We start from the raw sequence: 18,662 nt of genomic DNA on the forward strand, positions 1-18,662 counted from the left end.
AGTGTTGGGATGCAGTGGGTTAAGCCGCTGCCTGCAACACCAGCATCCCATATGGGTGCCAGCTGGAGTCCTGGCTGCTCTACTTCTGATCCAGCTCCCTGCTAATGCCTGGAAAAGCAGCGGGAGATGACCCAAGTGCTTGGGCCCCTGCCACCTACCTGGGAGACCCAGATGGAGTTCCTGGCTCCTGGCTAGGGCCTGGCCCAGACCTGGCTGTTGCAGCCATTTCAGGTGTGAACCAGTGGATGGAAGCTCGCTCACTGGCTCTGTCTCTCCCTCTGTTTGTAACTCTGCTTTTTAAATAAATACAATGTAAAATAGAACCTAAGAAAATACACAACTTGGAGCGTCTGGTTTTGAGTCCTGCCTCCGGTCTCCAGGCCGTCTTCCCACTGATGGGCACCATGATAGGAGGCAGTGGGTGATGGCTCAAGTCGTTGGTTCTCACTGCTCACGTAGGAGGCCTGGATAGAGTTCATATGTTTTCATGAATTAAATATATTTTACTAAAAAGGTCTTCTGGGTTGACTTTTTGCTGTAGTAATTGTAGTTCAGACAGTCCCCGTACTTGGAATTTTGCACTCGGATCAGCCCTGCATCTGATCCTCCCGGGGGAGGGGGCCCCGCAGCCTCTGTGTTGCTGAGCGTGGACGTGTGGGAGCCCCGCAGTCAGGTGCACTGGACACAAACTCTGCTTCACAGTGCGTGTACTGACAGTGCATCTGCACGGAACCGTCACGAGTCCAGGAGCAGCCACACAGAAACAAGTAGATGTGTAGCTCCCAAAAAGTAAACCTCTACGGAAACACGTCTCTCAACAGGTGCGGGAGACAGACTGTTTCAGTGTAGTCTGTGTACCATCCTGTAGGAGACAGGCCCCGCCTCCAGTCACCACAGGCAGGCGAGTGGTCCTGTCAGTCAGCGCCAGGGAACGGGCTCCATGCTCTGAGGGAGACTGTCCTGCCGTGGAGCCTAGGACGGTGGCCGTGTCCCCAAACCAAGGACCAGACAGCTGTTAGAGGGCAGAGCTTTTCGTGAAATTTAAAAGCTGCAACTTTGAACAGACTCAAAGCAGCTGGCAAAGAGAACATGAAAAATTTAAAGTGCCGTGGTCGTAGGGATCTGGGTGCGACTGTGGCCGTGAGAACTGTGTGAGCCTAGAAGCAGCCCAGCCGTCCTGCCGCGGTCGCTCATCACTGCTCCACCTGGCCCTTCCGTTTCAGGTTTCATTTCCAAGGACCCTGCGGGACGACCCTCCCCGAAGCCCTTGCCCGTCACGAAACAGAAGCTGGCTCGTAGGTGTCCTGGGAAGAAAGACGAAATCACAGTTCAGACGAGAACCAGGCCACAGATCCGGGAGAGGTGGACTTGCGGATGGGTGGTGAGCCTACTACTGGAGATCTGAACATGCCCTCTGATTCCAATCTGTTAGAAGTTAGCAGCAGCAAACCTGTTAGGGAGAACAAAATCCGAGCGCTTTGAAGCTAATGCACGTTACTCGGGTGGAACTTAAACATGAGCATTGTTGTGTTTGGTTGGCTATGGGGAGGCAAAGCAATCTGTGATTGTATGATCTAACATGTAATTATCCTGATTGCGTTTTTGCTCTTTGGGCAAAGATGACCAGGTAAAATCTGAACACTGGTTCTAATTTTCATGTAAGCTTGGATGATCAATAAAGCCGTGCACCCACTGCAGTGGGTGTCGTGTTGTGTGAAGACGTTTCTGTTGGGGGCTCTGCCCTCTCCGTGTTTGCCTTGTTTGGCTGCACTCCTGGAAGGGAGGGAACAGCAACACAGGGGACGCTCGGGATGAGGGACAGAGCTGCGAATACACGGACCTGGGGGGGAACACGGCTGCCCGAGGCAGAGCCCGCGGGGCGGCAGCTGGCGCTCAGCATCTCCGCAGAGGCTTGCAGGCCCCCGGCTTCTGCCAGGCTCCGCAGACGCCGGTCCGGGAAGGTGCTTCCCACGGGGCTTTACGAAAGCTGGTTCTCACCGCCCCGGAGCACGGGGGCCCTCAGCCCCGGGATGCCTGCTGCCCGGTCCCGGCTGTGCACCTGCTCACCTGAGCCCCGCGCGGAGCAGCTGCGGTGTCACACGGGGACAGACAGCGCCACGTTCGGTGCTGCGCTTGGATACACGTCGAGGGGCCTCTGCCTGGGGAGGGGCGCTCAGAGGGAGCCCGGCGGCCAGGGGCCCCAGCTGTCCCGGTCTCTCTCTGGCTCCCGGCGACTTCTCTCCGGGGCCCGGAAGTTTCCGAGCCGTCCTCTGCGCCTCGCGTCAGGCTGGAAGCTTAGCGCCCGCAGCTTCCTGTCGCTGTTTCACCCTATCTGTCGTTGTCGTTGGGAAACGAGGGGTCGCTTCTGAACCAGGAGAAACGAAGGAGTGGACCTGCAGACGGTAGGCGGGATGGAATCACTCGGCTCAGCGGCCTCTCCTGGAGACGACGCCGGGAGTGAACTGGCCGCGCGCTCCAGGACCCCCGGAATGCTCGCGACCCGGAGAGATCCGCGCACCGGGCTCGGGCGGCGGCCAGCGCGAAGCGAGCCCGGGGAGGGCAGGGCAGGGGCCGCGCGGCGGGCGGCGGCAGGTGCACGGAGCTCACCGAGAACAGAGTCCGCCGGCGGCGGCGACGCGGGCGCGCTGGAGGTAACCGAGGCCGGGCGGCGCACGCACCCCCGGGGAGCCGGCTCCGGGCCCTCGCACCGCGCCGGGGACCGCGCCAGCCCGCAGTCTCAGCGGGCCGTGGAGGAGGCGGGCGGCCGTCGTCCCCGCGAGGCCCACGGGGCCCGGGAGGCCGGAGAGGAGAACGCGCCCCCCGCCCTTAGGCCACGCCCCTCCTGCACGCCCGCCCGTCGTGGCACCTCCGGACCTGCAGGGGGCGACGGAGGCCCGCGCGCCTGCTCCTCCACGTCGCGCGCTGCTTGCGGCTGCTTCCGGGTCGGAGGTCAGGCGGCCCAGCGTTCGCGTGCGCCATGGTGCAGCTCCGGCCTCGTCCGTCCCGCGCGCCGGCGGCGGCTGAGGCCATGGTGGACGAGGGCCAGCCGGCCGCGGAGGAGGCGGAGGAGGCGGAGCACGGCCTGCTGCTCGGGCAGCCCAGCAGCGGCGCGGCCGCCGAGCCGCTGGAGGACGAGGAAGCCGACGAGGAGTCGGACGACGAGGCCCCGGAGGAGCTGACGTTCGCCAGCGCCCAGGCCGAGGCGAGGGAGGAGGAGCGGCGTGTGCGGGAGCGCGCGCGCAGGTGGGAGCCTGCGGCCGGGGAGGGGGGGAGCGGCGGGTGCGGGAGCGCGCGCGCAGGTGGGAGCCCGCGGCCGGGGGGGGGGGGGAGCGGCGGGTGCGGGAGCGCGCGCAGGTGGGAGCCCGCGGCCGGGGAGGGGGAGCGGCGGGGGCGGGAGCGCGCGCAGGTGGGAGCCCTCGTCCCGCCCGTCCCGCCCGTCCCGCGCCGACTTCCCTCCCGCTGTCCCAGGGACAAGGCGCTGCTGAAGGAGAAGAGGCGGCGGCGCGAGGAGCTCTTCGTCGAGCAGAAGGTCGGGGGGCGCAGCCGGCGGGGTGGGGCGTCGGAGGGGCGGGGGGAGTGTCGGAGGGGGGAGGCCGGCGGGATGTGGGGGGGGGGGCGTCGGAGGGCCGGCCCTCGCAGCGGGTGCCGGGAGCCCCCGACAGGGCGGGGTGGGCGCCTCCCCAGGGCCCTGGGCACACTCGGTGTGGCGACGGGCGGCAGTGTCCGGCCTGAGCCGCCCAGTTGCCCGCGTGCGGGGCAGCAGCAAGTCCGTCTGTAACCGCTCCTCGCCTGCTTTGGAATGTTGACTCCCAAAGAAGAGGAAGCTCCTGCCGGATGCCGTCCTCCAACAGCTGGCCGCCGCTCCGCAGACCAGGTGAGCAGAGAGACACCCGAGACACTGGGCTCTCCCCGAGCCGGGCCGTGTGCAGGGCACCCGCGGACAGGCTACCCCCAGGCTCACCGCGCCTCCCTGCTCCTCCACCTGCTGTTGAAGCCAAAACCTGAACCCCTCCTCCTTGTCGATCCAGGAATCAGATCCCACCCAATTTAGACTAAGTATGTGTGGCCTTTTTTTTTTTTTTTTTAATTTATTTGAGAGAGTTACAGACAGTGAGAGGGAGAGACAGAGAAAGGTCTCCCATCCACTGGTTCACTCCCCAAATGGCCCCAATGGCCAGCCTTGAGCCGATCTGAAGCCAGGAGCTTCTTCCTGGTCTCCCACGTGGGTGCAGGGGCCCAAGGACTTGGGCCATCTTCCATTGCTTTCCCAGGACATAGCAGAGAGCTGGATCGGAAGTGGAGCAGCCGGGACTGCAGGCAGGGGATTAACCTATGGCGCCAGCCCGCCCTTATTGCTTTAAATTCAGAAGTTTAATCCTTTCTTTAACCTAGGCCAGTGGTTCTCACATTTTCCAGAGTTACTCAATAGATGCCTGAAATATACAAGCAAGTCCCGTTGCGCAGTTTTCATCCTTAAAAACCAAGCTCAAGTATTATCTTCCTTCCTGAAGCCCCTCTGCCTCTGGGTGCTCCCCTATTCTCTGGTTGGATTTTGGCAGTGTGCACTTATCTCTCCATGAAACTACAGACTCCTTGAGGCTGCTGGCCTGTCCCTAGTGCCCAGACTACTCCAGGTCCACTTTCCTTTAACTTCCTATTCTGAATACTATGTAATGCATTCTTAAATCTTTATTCTTTGGAAGCCTGAGAATATGCTTTGATTTAAATTTCAAGAGGATACCCCCAGCCTAGTCGTACTGGGTTAATTGGGAGTGGTGCGGTGCATTGGAGAGTGACTTTTGCTTTCCAAAACTGATGAAAGATCCCGAGTAAAAACTAAAGATGGTGGTAATGAAGGGGGCGGAGCTTGGTTTTTAAGCCATAGGAAATTGTGTGGCATGTTCAGCCATCTTTGCCAATTCCAGTGTTTTTTTTTTTTTCCTTAGCATAAAGAAATCGCCAGGAAAGTTAAAAGAAGGTATGAGCTATCCTAATTTTCTTACAATTTATTTGAAAGGAACAGAATGAGAGATTGATCTTCCATATGCTGGTTCTTTTCCAAATGGCCACAATGGCCAGTTTTGGTTGAGGCTGAAGCCAGGAGCCAGGAGCTTCTTCCAGGTCTCTTGTGTGGGTACAGGGAACCGAGAATTTGGGTCTGCTGCTGCTGCCGCCTTCCCAGGCACATTCGCAGAGAGCTGGATTGGAAGTGGAGTTTTGGGGACTCGATCCAGCACCTATATGGGATGCCAGCAGTAGCTTAACCTATGCCACAGTGACAGCGCTGGCCTAATTTAAATTTTGCTGGGAAAGATGGAAACAGACTTCCCACCTGCAGGTTCACTTCTCAGATGCCCACGACAGCAGGGGCCGGATCAGGCCGGTCAGCAGCCTGGAACTCAGTGCAGGTCTCTCGTGCGGGTGGCAGGAAATCAACCCCTTGAGCTGCTGGTCTACCCAGTCAGTCTGATGTGGGATGCAGGCACCTAGTGCTGTCCCAAATGTTTGTTCCTAAACTATTCTAATTTAAATAATTTCTTATGTAAATGTCAATGTTTCTGCAAGTACTTCAAAAAGTTCTTGAGAAAATGTCTATTTGGTACAAAAAAAAATTGAAATCAATGCCTAGTTGTTTTCATAACAGGCATTTTCCATGAAATTTGAAAGACCCCTGGCGTTTTCAGTTGAATGTTACTGGTCCTTAGAATCTGGACGTGGTCCTGGTTAAGTCAGCTGCAGCCTGCTCCCTGTGTGCCTTATGTATGAAAACAGTGCACAGTGGCGACTGACCAGTGGTAAAGGTGAATTCCAGGAAATAGTCCTGGAACTAGCACATAAATGCTAACTAGAAAATGCAACTTAATTTTTTAGTTAATTTGCAAAAGAAAAAAGAAGAATGTGAAAAAGGAAGCGACTCCAAGAAAGTGAAAGTGCAGAAGGTGCAGTCTGTCGGGCAGTAAGTCCTTGTTTCCACACGGGATGTGAGGGGACCTTGCAGGGTCAAACTGTTGGCGGATGTGGAAAGTAGTAGCTGTTTCAGCTTTGTTGTATGGAAAACTCCGCTCTGACATTTATTTTAGAAATACACATTTTCCTCCTCTACTGAAATGTGAATGTTAGTCTGTTCTGCAAAATAATTTACAAGTTTGGTGGCGTTTATTATTTTACCTGGATACAAAATTAGAATTGTTTTACATTACTACAAACGAGACAGCTGACAGTACTTGATTTTGAAAGTATGCATATGTCCACCCTCATCTCTTTTAACCTGTTGTCACTAATTACCAGCCAGAATAAAAGCTACGTGGCCCTGAGGCTCAAAGACCAAGAACTGAGAGATTTGAGGCAGCAAGCAGCCAGGGCCTTCATACACGAATCTTTATATGGCCCGGGAACCAACAGAACTAGTGGTAATTTTCTTTGTGGTCTGTTTTTCTTGCTTCTTACTGCACATAAGACAAAGCAACAGCAAGCAATTATCTTTCCTAGTAAACAAGTTCCTGTCTCTTGACAACAAGCGCTTACCAGTGAAGAAGGCTGCAGCCCAGTTTCTGAACAGTGCTTGGGGTAAGCACCGGCTTCATTCTCCTGGCTCTGACAGGTCGAGTAGTAGTCTTTTGAAGGAAATAGTTCATGATCTTTTTTCCCTTGTGACAGTTTCTATGTTAACATCTTTTTAAAACATTTATTTACTTATTTGAAAGTTAGAGAATATTCCATCTGCTGGTTCACTCCCCAGATAGCTGCAACAGCCAGAGCTGGGCAAGGCTGGAGCCAGGACCCTTGGACTCCATCCAGGTCTCCCTTATTAGGCAGCAGGGTTCCAAGTCAAATGCTGCTTTCCCAGGCACATTAGCAGGGAGCTGGATCGGAAGTGGAACAGCTGGGCCTCGAACCATCACCTCTGTGGCGTGTTGCAGCCAGTAGCTTTACCTGCTGTGCCACAATGCCTGCCCCTATGTTAACATCTAAAAAATTGGTTCTGAAAAGATGGGTCCATGTAGGGCATTATGCATGTATATCTAATATACAGTCTGATAGCCCTAGTTTCACTGTGTTTAGAAACCAGAGAATCTGGGAGGAAAACTTTTGAATTGTTTCTTGGGAATTTTTTCTATAGCTACTTAATATCACTGCATAAAAATTCTATTTTAGGAACCCAGAAAAAAGAGAATGCCAAGAGATATAAAAGACGATGGATGATCAGAAAGATGAAAACTCCTAAGAAGTAAATTGAAGCCAAATGAAGAATCTGTGCTTCGTATGTACAGAATTTAAAAGTTAATTAAGGAATTGATGGAATTACCTTCTGAAAAATAATCATTCATAAATCTATTTGTAAGGGAAATACTTGACCACATTTTATCCCGATAGACTACAGGGCTGCCTTGTCTTAAAGGGATCACATTTCTTTCTATTTCTATCCATTTAACTGAATACAAGCAATACCCATACCGGCAACATTGCCACCTCCTCCCCCACAGTGTGGGGGCGTGGCGGGGAGAAAAGCAGACAGTTCTCAGAAATACTTGGGTGCCTGCTGAGATCCCACAGAATACTGCTTTGTAACATTGTGAAAAGGTGCAGATCTGAAGTGGAGATAAGCATCTGTTCTTCCTCGGTTGAGTAACACTTCTGATAACCAAAGGATCAGGTTAATCTGCTGAACAACTTTTAAGTTTTGGCAAGATTATATACCAATTATAATTATGGAAACGAGAAGTTATTAATTGCCTGTTTTTTTCTGTCACACATAATATCAGGTAATAGGACTACTATAAAATTAGAATAAAAACCATTCACTATAAATGGTAAAACTAAGTGGGAAATGGCATTTCCTAAGGGTAAGTACCTAATATAAAAATTGACACTCTAGTATCTGTAGAAGTAAATTTTTAATGGCTGGTTAATTATATCACTACATTTTTATTGCAATATAGTACTCATTTTAAGCACTTAAAAATGGAAGGTGTACAAAGATTAAATTAAGACACGGTAAATTGACTAAATATTTGGTTTTTATATAAATAAAGGTCATAACCACACTGTTGACATGTAATACTGTTATAATACAACAGTTAAACTTGTGAGTCTACAACAGAAATCATCTGTAGTTAAACAGGAAACAAAGTTGAAAAGACCATGTTAAAACAAAACTACTGGGACTAACAGGTCGGGATTGTAAGTAGCAACAAACATATTCACTCAGCTCCTGAGTATTTCAAGTTTTACAGTACACATTAAAAATGATTTCTTCCATCAACACTATAAATTCAAACTGTCGATGTTTATGCATTTTGCAAGTTACACTGATTGAATGCTTATGTAGGAGCGGGGGTCGGAACATCTCCCAGTTTGAAGTTTACGTCACCCACATGCTAACACAAACACGACTTGTTCCGTTTCCTCCCCCCTCTCCCCCCCACAAAGAAGGCAGGACTTTTTTGGTTTGTTTTAGGTAATTGTTTTATAGGATTTGTGATGATCAATTTGAACGTCTGAAATTCAGTAATATTTAACTCTTAGACAACTAAGAGGTTAAAGATGGAAAATAAATTTCTCCTAACACTAAGTTAGAAAATCATTTGCATCATGCTGTAAACTAGGAAGCAATGTAAAGCGACAAAAACCTGTCCCCAGTACATAATTAAAAAAATCTAAATTTCAAATCAGCAGAGCTGGTCTACTTCCATGTTGACTAAATGCCACAATATAGGTGTGAGCTCTTGAAATGCATAGCTAATGTAGGTAGTCTTCCACCGTGGCAAATGCACAGGATCCGATCCCTGACCGAGCCATCAGTCCCAGACATTGTGTGGCCTGTCCCATTGCTAGGGCAAGCGGAGGTTGCTTTGGCAGATTGTGAGTTTCTGAGGAAATAGAAGTTAAGAATGGAAATAGCAATTAGTGAAACATTTTTAAAAAACATCTCCCCATCAGGAAAATACTGTTAGTAGGTGTGACTGAAAAAGGGCAAAACACAGTGTGGCTCGTTTAGCTTCATCCTCAATTTAGAGCTCACAAGTATGGCTGTAGGAGAATTTCTAGAAGGAAAAACTCAAACACATTCAAGACGTGAAAGTTATGGGAAGGAGGCGTACAGACAGGTACACAGCCTGGTGAGAAGGCCAAGATGACTAAAGGGCAGACACAGCACTGAGCAGGGGGGAGGGGGCCTGTGTCTGAGGGAAGCACACAGCCCTGCACAAAGGTGCACTCTTAATACTTTTACCATTTATTTTGGCCAAAGGAATAGAAATTATGTGCAATTAATACATTTACTACACATAAATGAACCTATGTAATACAGCACATATTTATACATATGCATACTTATCCACAGCAATCTTTAGTAATCTTGTCAATTTTTATAGGAATTAACACTTTATATAAAGTACACAGTATAGAGCATGGTACTTCAGAATATATGAGGGGGGCCTTCAAAAAAATTCATGGGGAAAAATCTGTATTATGAACACACTATGCATGGATTTCAAAAACTAGCCAAATAAGCATTTGATTTCCATTTTCCATGAATTTGTCAAAGCACCCTCACATATCCAGTTCCCCCCGAAGAGCCCAAAGAAATTAACTATCCTGAGAGCCACTTTTGTTCAGAAATTCCTTCCACATCTGACTACTACCTAACAGCTACATCAAGATTACCCATAGTATAATTTCAGTGACAATTACAGTAAACCATAATTTTCCCAGCATGTCTAATATTAAATGGTTTTTTGCTTATATACAAATTCTAAGTTTAAGCAAACTGCAACACAAAAGACATTACTATTCCCTAACAAATAATAAGGCTTCTTTATGTTCCTGGCCCGTATTACAACCTCCCTAAGTCACTTTGGGACACTGCTCTCATTTTCCTAAAATAGTTTGAAACACTTGACTAAAAGCTCACAACCTCACAAGGCCAGATAGCACAGCATCAACTTCCTAACTGGAATCCCATTTTTGTTGGGGGTTAGATCCCAGAATCAGACCGGGGGGGAAGGGGGGGGGGATCCCTCTTACCTAACGGAAGAAAACTGCCCAGAAACTAAAATGTGGGTGTCTGTAGTTGCAGAATTCCAAAGTATTCAGCACTCACAGGAAGAGCGGGTGGCTTTTCCCACTCTGTGCTCACCATGGGCTGTGCACCAGGGACAGTTCTCTTCCTCACCCATCCCTGTATGGCGAGGACCTGCAGTTTACTGTGGTTCCTAGACACACATAGAATTTGACTCCAGAGGTAGGTGCTGACCGGGTACTCAGAGACACCTCGAAGCCCCCCTCATCTGTATTGCGTCGTGATAGGAGTGTGAGACAGGTGGCTCAGGCTAGGGCTACCCTTAAAACACCTCCAGAAAGGTGGGGAATGAGGTAGCAGGGAGCACCAGCGAGGACTCCTGGCCTCCACAGGGTCACATCCAGACTTCTCAGATGTTCAAGCTCTTGGAGGCTCTCATTTCTTTCACATTTTGCCTGTTCCATCGAAACCATTTCCTGACCTCTTCAAGTTCACCCTGCTTGTTTCTAACCTCACTCTTGTGGACCAAATACCTGAACTATGTTTTCATTAATAACCTCAAATTGGTTCTGCAGCAGCCTATCGAGAAACCCAGTTCTGATCAATCCACTGAACAAAATGTGTTCAACTACACAGAATGGTTGTATACCACCTTAAATTCCTATTTTGCTTTTCAAACAAGTTAACCCTGTCCTCCCACTGACCCTAATCCAGTTCTCACAACCTTCTGCAGTTGACAACTTGGAGGCTCTGATAACCCAGAAAAACAAGAGGCCGTCTCCCCACAAGCCCACGTGCTTCTCTCCCGAACTGGAGGACAGCCGTGGTCTAGCCAATGAAAGATGTAGGAAAATGCTGCCCCGGATTCCCAGCCTGGAAATGAACGGCAGGAAACACCTTTCAGTAAGAGGGCTAGAGGGGATAAGTTTTGTCTTTGGTAGAGTAAAACTTTGAATTTAAACACAAAGACCGACAAAATCTATCCTGAATGAGAAGAGACAGACATTCATGGCTACTACAAACACGTATAAACATGCACACAAAAACTACTTTCCAGACACCCAAAGATGCACCTCAACCTACTGTTTTTATTACATTTAGATCATGTAATCTGGAGTTGAGATAAAGGAGAACAGTTTCTATGTTAATACATAAAACATTTCCCTTGTGATTTTATCAGTAGAAATGCCAGCACAGAACAGTCACAGGATCCAACTTAGGCCGTGCTGTCCGGCTTCACTTACCTAATATTGCACTGTTGAGAGCTGAGCACACAGGTTCTCTCTGAATTGGGTCAAGCTGGTTTCCGACCGGGCTGTTCCAGGGGTCTGAATACGCTAGTAAACTGAAGGCATCCTGGTGGAAACGTAACAGTTTGTTTTTCAGTTCAAACAGTTCAACTGCTGTGCTCCCAGGGCTCCAAGGGGAGACGAGCAAGAGCCCGCAGCTCCAAGGGGAGACGAGCAAGAGCCCGCAGCTCTAAGGTGGCAGGCCAGCGACAGGGGTGCTTTCTGTTCTGAACGATAGGCTTACACAGCACGCCTACCTGGTTTTCATTTTCCTTGTTAGCAGCCCTTCCCCTAACTAGCCTCCCCCCATGGAACACAAACAGAGACGGTGTAGTACTGGTGAAGGCAGATAGGCAGTCCGGACATTCAGGAGCTTTACCATACAACTTCTTTGGGCCAACAGGAATCTGACATTAGAGGACAGGGTCTGCCTGTACCTTTTTAAAGAGATGTGGGGAGCTGCACACATGTCATGAATGTCATCCCCTCAAGCTCAGTATGTAAGAAATAAAGCTGAACTCTCAACACATTACTGACAGGTCTTCTGTCCACTGGGTCACTCCCCAAATCCCCATAAAAGCCAGAGCTGGGCCAGGCTGAAGCCAGGAACCCAGAATTCCTCTGTGTCATGTGGGTGGCAGAGGCCCAAGTGCGGAGCCGTCATCCGTCTCCAAGAAGCATAGCAGCCAGCATTCAGACTGGCACTGCAGTGTGGGGCGGAGGGCATCCCAGGCAGGGGCTCAGCCTGTGGGGCCAGCATGCCCGCCCCGATCCTTCTCTTAAAAACCTTAAAGTAACCGGGCCAGCATCCCACGTCGCAGTGCCAGTTAATGCCTGGCTGTTAGGCTCAGGCCTCCAGAGAAGGCAGCAGAGAATGGTGCCATGAGAGAACAAGACGGAGCTCCTTGTACCTGGCCCAGCTACTGCTATCTTGGCCATCTGGGGAGAGATCATCCTCTCCACTGCCCGCCCCACTGCCCCCTCTGACATTCTACTGTTCAAATAAATGAATCAAAAAAAAAAAAAAAAAAACCCACACAACTTCAAAGTAACAAACCCCGACCCCGTTGAGCTTTCCTTCTGTAGGAGGCACGTGCCAGGGTGGCTTCAGATCCAGCTCCCACCGCTAGCTAGGTGCCAGCCTTCACAAGGAACAGACTGCCAGTTTCGTCCTTTGCGTGAGAAGGAATACAAAGGTGCTACACGTCACAGTCACACAAGGACCAGACAGCATGAGCAACGATGGCTTATTCTAGTCCCAGCGAGGGAGGCAGAGGCAGGGCCAGAGCACCAGCCTGTCTGGAAGCTGGTCCAGATTTTAAGCCCAGTAGGAGCAGAGTTTGAGAATCCTACCCAAGTGATGTCATTCAGTAAACTATGTCTTATGCCAAACATCAGCACCTGAATCTGCAGTAGCGTCAGCACGTACTTGAAGAATGTAGGAGATGGTGTTCTTTGGGCATTGCAGTAAGCATTTGTAAAGTGTTACATTTTTGAAGTCACAGGTTTCTGGCTTTTTAAATTTTTATTTTATTATTTTTTTGGACAGGCAGAGTTAGACAGTGAGAGGGAGAGACAGAAAGGTCTTCCTTCTATTGGTTCACCCCCCAAATGGTTACGTTGTTTATATACATTTTTATGCTTATAAATATGAGCAATACAGGAGCTGGTATTGTGGCATAGTGGGTAAAGCTGTTACCTGCAGTGCTGGCATCCTGTGTGGGCGGAGGTTTGGGCCCTGGCTGCTTGTCACTTCCAAGCCGGCTCCCTGCTAATGCCCTGGGAAAAGAGGCAGAGGGTGGCCTGTTTCTGGGCCCCTGCCAGCCACGTGGGAGACCTGGATGAAGCTCCTGGCTTTGTGTCTGCCCAGCCCAGGACGTTGCAGCTATATGAGGAGTGAACCAGTGGAGGAAGACTGATCTCTCTTTTCTCTCTGCCTCTAACTCTGCCTTTTCAAATACACAAACAAATCCTTCAAAAAAGATAGTGTCACTGTGCATAAAATACATGTGCATGGGGGTGAAGGCACAAAACTGAAAATGTCTGATACTGCTGCATTATGAGTTATTTGTTGAAAAAGAAAAACATTAAATAATTTGAAGGAAACATGCCATCATTTAGGTAGATTCTCAAACTCTGCTCCTACCGGGCCTAAAATCTGGACCAGCTTCCAGACAGGCTGGCGCTCTGGCTGGGCTGCCTCACTCGCTGGGCGAGCAGCTCCTTGCAGGCCGGGCCCACCCTGCCTAAGCTCACTAACTCACCGCTGAACAAGCCAAGTCAGGAAGGCAAGAAAAGTGGAGACAGCAGGAAAGGAAGGCTGGCGACAAGCAAGCCTAACTTCCAGTAAAGCAACTCAGTGAATCCTGTCTTCTCCTTAACCGCACCACCCCCATCTACAAAGTCCGTCCTGAAGACCAAGATGGAACTGAAAAACTCCTCCCAGAGCACAGTGCATTGCTCCCATCCGCGTGGAGCCGGTGCAGACGCACCCTCTGCACCACCAGTCATACAGAAGGGTGGCTCCTACCATGAGGTATGGAACCTACTACTTGACACAAACCTGCTACACCAGACTTTTTAGAGCGCACCTCCATTTGTATGAAAAACAACCAGCTTGACTGTAACATTCTCTCGGCAGCAGCGCCCGACACAGATCTGGGGCTAACCCAGTGCCCTGACTGCACCTGTCTCTTGCATGTGACTGCTGGGCAGGGCCCCAGGAGCAGCAGGATGCACCGTAGGGCCCAGGCTTGCAGCCGGCTGAATCCCAGACGTCTTCACAAGGATGAAGCTGCCTAACCACACGTTTCTCAGAACACATCCCTGTCAAAGTCATACATGAATCCATCACTCAGAAGATTATGCAAATCCCAGAACATTCAAGATTAAAAACATCACATGACCTGCCCAGAAAAATAAATAATAATTTCTAATCTTCATCTACAGCAAAAACATCTCTCTGCTGCCCTCCGACCCCCCTTGTGCTGTGCGTCACTTTGTTTTCTTCTCCCTCTCTGCATCAGGGTTTGGAGAAGGAAAGCAGCTCAGAATATCATGAAAGCCTGGCAGGTGCTTAGCTGTCAGAGATGCACAATCAAAGCCATCTACATTCTTCAATTGCAATGTTATACGTTCACATACTTTGGTGTTTAATCAAGGAGTATCTTTGAGAACTGGCCCTGTAATATCATTTTCTGAGTTATATACAAATGAGAATCAAAGAATAAGCTGACAGAGTTAGATCTTCAATGTTCAAAGGTACTACTACTTAAGTCACAGTTTTCTTCACCTTGCTCAGCATAAAATTTTAACAAGAAAACCAAAATAGATGATTGAAACATTCATATTCCCCAATATCCTCTAAAACAATTCCTCAAAGTAGGGGCCAGGGACCCATGGTAGTGTAGGATCCTTCCTGGGGTCTGTGAGGTCAGCACTATTTTTATAATAATTCTAAGCTTTCCCTTCTTCCTCACTTTCATTCTCTCATAACTATGCAGTGGGCTTTCCCAGAGGCTATGTGACCTCACAACTGAATGCAGAAGTAGGAACCAGAGTCCAGCTGATCGTCTATGGAGCCAAGCATTAAGACGTCTGCAGGGGCTGGTAGATGGCCCAGCAGGTTAAGCCACCACTGGCATCCCATATGGGTGCTGGTTCCAGTCATGGCTGCTCCACTTCCAATCCAGCTCCTTGGGAATGCACCTGGGAAAGTAGCAGAGGATGGCCCAAGTGCTTGGACTCTTCCCACCCACATGGGAACCCAGATGAAGTTCCAAGCTCCTGGTTTCAGCCTGGCCCAGCCTTGGCTGCTGTAGCCTTTTGGGGAATGAACCACCAGTGGATGGAAGATGTGTCTGTCTCTCAATCTCTCCCTCTCTCTAACTCCGCCTTTCAAACAAGTAAATCTTTTTAAAAAGATTTGCGAAAATATGAAACAATGCTGCTCTTCCTGCTTTTATTTTTGGGGAAGATCATTACATATTGGTAGTTTAATGGATTTAGTTTGGGATGAATTACAGATTTTAGAATTTTAACTTTTTCTTAATTTTTGTTTATTCACTTATTTGAGAGGCAGATAGAACTCTGATCTGCTGGTTCACTCCTCAAATGCCCACAATGGCCAGGGTTGAGCCAGGCCAAAGCCCAGCCACGAACTCCATCCAGATCTCCCACATGGGTACAAGGGCTCAGCTCCTTCAGTACACCCGCTGCTGCCTCCCACAGTCCGCATCTGCAGGAAGCTGGAGATTCAAATTCTTTTTTTTTTTTTTTTGACAGGCAGAGTGGACAGTGAGAGAGAGAGAGAAAGGTCTTCCTTTTCCGTTGGTTCACCCCTCAATGGCCACTGCGGCCGGCGCACCGCGCTGATCTGAAGCCAGGAGCCAGGTGCTTCTCCTGGTCTCCCATGCGGGTGCAGGGCCCAAGCACCTGGGCCATCCTCCACTGCCTTCCCGGGCCACAGCAGAGAGCTAGACTGGAAGAGGAGCAGCCGGGACAGAATCCGGTGCCCTGACCGGGACTAGAACCCGGTGTGCCGGCGCCGCAAGGTGGAAGATTAGCCTAGTGAGCCGCAGCGCTGGCCAAATTCACTCTTCCACACAAGATGCGGGTGTCTTAACCACTAGGGCAAACACCCATCACAAGTTTTAATTTCTAATGCGGTATCAATAGATGTAAACCATTTAACAAAGACTCTTTGGGAATCAATAATTTTTAGAGGTTTCAGACACCAAAATATTTGAGAATCATTGCCCTAAAGTATGCTCAGAACATAACAAAGAAGTACTGAGTTTCCCAAATGGATCATTCTAGTCTCCTAAAATAATAAAGAACCCAAGTGTTAAGTTTTTTCTTCCTGATACTAGAGAAAAGTTCTACAAAGTTACACAGTGATCAAAATCTTTAATTTGGAAAAACCAGTAATACTTTACAAATGAATTTGATAAGCATATTCTATCTGGATGCTGTACACTGGAGATATATACTTCAGAGAAAGATCTACAAGGGGGAAGGTGTTAAGTACAGTCTAGGGCCAGCACTGTGGCACAGTAGGTTAAGCCACGGCCTGCAATGCCAGCGTCCCATACTGGAACCAGTTCTAGTCCCGGCTGCCTGCTAATGCTCCTGGGAAAGCAGTGGAAGATGGCCCAAGTGCTTGAGTCCCTGCCATCAATGTGGGAGAATCAGTTGAGGTTCCTGGCTTTGGCCTCCACAGCACTGGCTGTTGTGGGTATTTGGGGAGTGACCCAGCAGATGGAAGATTTGTTTTGTTCTTCTTTTTTTGTATTTATTTATTTGAAAGGCAGAGTTGCAGAGAGGCGAGAGGGGGAGAAGAGGGGAGGGGGGAGATCTTCCATCCGTTTGTTCACTCCTCAAATTGGCTGCAATGGCCGAAGATGTGCTGATCCAAGGCCAGGAGCTTCTTCCAGGTCTCCCACGTGGGTGCAGGGGCCCAAGCACTTGGGCCATCTTCTACTGCTTTCCCAGGCCATAGCAGAGAGCTGGATCAGAAGTGGAGCAGCTGGGACACAAACCAACACCCAAAGGGGATGTCAGCACTGCAGGTGGTGGCCTTAGCCGCTACACCACCCTATAGACCCCTGTTGTTTCTAATTCTGCCTTTCAAATAAACAGATCTTAAAAAAAAAAAAAGTTTGACCTTAAGGAAATTTCCTGATATATGAATATCCGATTTGCCCTTTTAAATGACGAACTGTTTCATTAATTCTTTTTCATTCAGCACAAAACTCATAGTTCAGCCTTTCTTTGATAGCTTCACCATTAGAAACAGCAGCTGTTGTGCTAAACTGAACGTGGTGATTACACCTACCCCACCCCAGCCGAGAGCAGGCGGGGGTGGGGGGGCAGGTGTTTATTCTCCCCCCTCTTAGGTCGAGGGCACCGGCAGGCGCTGCCCGCTCTCCTGACCTCAGCTCAGGTGCTGTGCCCTTTCCTCCCATGCCCTGTGCCTCAGGACCACACACCTGTCACCCACTCCTCTCATATTTTTTTTTTTCTTTTATAACAAATCCACTTTTAAATGGCTATAACATCTCTAAAACTACCTGAATGCTGACTTAAGTTAGGAGGAAACTCTTGATGCCCGAATGACAGTCAAATCGTGGGAACTGTTCACAACTCACCTGACCTAATCACGCCCATCCAGCCACAAGACAGCAGCGTGTACTTTCGCCTATTCTGGCCAGGAAAGACGACCCAGCCCTCACAATGCCCACACACACAGACACCAGCGTCCCATCGTCAGCGTGCGCTCCACGGCAGAGCAAGCACTGAACGTGGTGCCTACCTCTTGCCGCCTCGGCCACGGAAAACGCACTAACCATTTTTACTAAAATTATACAAATACCTCAAATGTGTAGCTTTACCAGTACACTCAGAGTTCTACTAACTATACCAGTTTTACAGCTGAGAAAATAAAACTAAGAATTAAAGGGTCCACAACACTGATAAGTAACGGAACAGAATTTAGTTTTTTTTGTTAGGTCCAACGCTCCTTCCAGCGGAGCACAGCTTCGACCCCTCAAAGCGGCCCTCTCACAGGGGACAGGGAGCCGGCCGGCCCAAGACCACAGCAAGAGTTGCTAGCACATCCTGATGTCCTCACACGAGCGTGCTCCTGTTCCTCTGACGCCTTCCGCTCTTCCCGGGGAAACACTCACCTTCAGCATCTTCTTGTTCGCTGTGTTCTTGCCACACTCCCTCCTCAGCTGTTCACTCATGGCTTGCAGCTCTCTTCCAAAGTGGATCATTCTTTCGATGGCAGCCTGACTTCCGCCACATAACTGGCGTCTCAACTGATTTGAGTCAACTTCTGCAAGCCAAACAAAGAAGTGCTTTACTACTTTATGGAATGGAACACACGTAAGAAATGAACAGACATTTCTGATCCATTTTAGACCTCCCAGTCAGTAAGCACTCCCCAACATGTCACCTAAATACACAGACTCGTGCTCAACCGAGCAGGGAACTCGGCAGCTAATTACCACACTGGATCCGGAGCTCGGGAGTCTGGGGTCCAGGGTGCTGCGCACAGCCCAGAGGCAGTGTCAGGATGGGCCCCGTGTCTCAGGAGTGTCACCAAGGGGCAGGTGCAAGTCTCTAAAACCACATGAAGTGGGGCCGGCACTGGGCTGTGGTAGGCTAGGCATCCATCTGTATGCCGGCACCCTGTATGGGAGCCGGCTCGAATCCCGGCTGCTCCTCTTCTGATCCAGCTCCCTGCTCATGGTCTAGGAAAGCAGCGGAGGATGGCCCAGGTGCTTGGGCCCCTGCACCCACATGGGAGATCTGGAGGCAGCTCCTGGCTTCTGATCGGCTCAGCTCCA

The 18,662-nt window shown here is 49.8% G+C and overlaps 3 protein-coding genes across 4 annotated transcripts in view; 2 read left to right on the plus strand and 1 right to left on the minus strand.

Moving 5' to 3' along the window:
• Positions 1 to 1,718, plus strand: part of SIRT5 (sirtuin 5) — a 36,140-nt gene extending 34,422 nt beyond the window's left edge. For both annotated transcript variants that reach the window (XM_062184673.1, XM_062184670.1), the window contains exon 9: positions 1,224 to 1,718. In XM_062184673.1, coding sequence (XP_062040657.1) covers positions 1,224 to 1,299 — 76 coding nt within the window. In that variant the 3' untranslated portion in view covers positions 1,300 to 1,718. The remainder of the gene's footprint in view (positions 1 to 1,223) is intronic.
• A 1,232-nt stretch (positions 1,719 to 2,950) lies between these two features.
• NOL7 (nucleolar protein 7) lies at positions 2,951 to 7,722 on the plus strand. Its single transcript, XM_062184677.1, has 8 exons — positions 2,951 to 3,243; positions 3,469 to 3,529; positions 3,816 to 3,874; positions 4,947 to 4,978; positions 5,872 to 5,956; positions 6,289 to 6,410; positions 6,490 to 6,567; positions 7,156 to 7,722. The coding sequence occupies exons 1-8, from the start codon at positions 2,978 to 2,980 to the stop codon at positions 7,230 to 7,232; spliced, it is 780 nt and encodes a 259-aa protein (XP_062040661.1). The 5' UTR covers positions 2,951 to 2,977; the 3' UTR covers positions 7,233 to 7,722.
• A 97-nt stretch (positions 7,723 to 7,819) lies between these two features.
• The window catches only part of RANBP9 (RAN binding protein 9), a 103,067-nt gene continuing 92,224 nt past the window's right edge, over positions 7,820 to 18,662 (minus strand). The window contains exons 12-14 of the mRNA XM_062184665.1: positions 17,997 to 18,148; positions 11,266 to 11,377; positions 7,820 to 8,870 (exon numbers count right to left, since the gene is read on the minus strand). Coding sequence (XP_062040649.1) covers positions 8,740 to 8,870; positions 11,266 to 11,377; positions 17,997 to 18,148 — 395 coding nt within the window. The 3' untranslated portion in view covers positions 7,820 to 8,739. The remainder of the gene's footprint in view (positions 8,871 to 11,265; positions 11,378 to 17,996; positions 18,149 to 18,662) is intronic.

This window comes from Lepus europaeus, chromosome 3 (assembly GCF_033115175.1).
Source record: "Lepus europaeus isolate LE1 chromosome 3, mLepTim1.pri, whole genome shotgun sequence".
NCBI lineage: Eukaryota > Metazoa > Chordata > Mammalia > Lagomorpha > Leporidae > Lepus > Lepus europaeus.

Excerpts from the sequence above, each read along its gene's own strand:
- NOL7 (XM_062184677.1), top strand. The coding sequence starts at position 2,978 with ATGGTGCAGCTCCGGCCTCGTCCGTCCCGCGCGCCGGCGGCGGCTGAG. Across the intron at positions 3,530-3,815 it reads AGCTCTTCGTCGAGCAGAAG|AAGAGGAAGCTCCTGCCGGA; the intron begins GTCGGGGGGCGC and ends TGACTCCCAAAG. Across the intron at positions 6,568-7,155 it reads GTTTCTGAACAGTGCTTGGG|GAACCCAGAAAAAAGAGAAT; the intron begins GTAAGCACCGGC and ends ATTCTATTTTAG.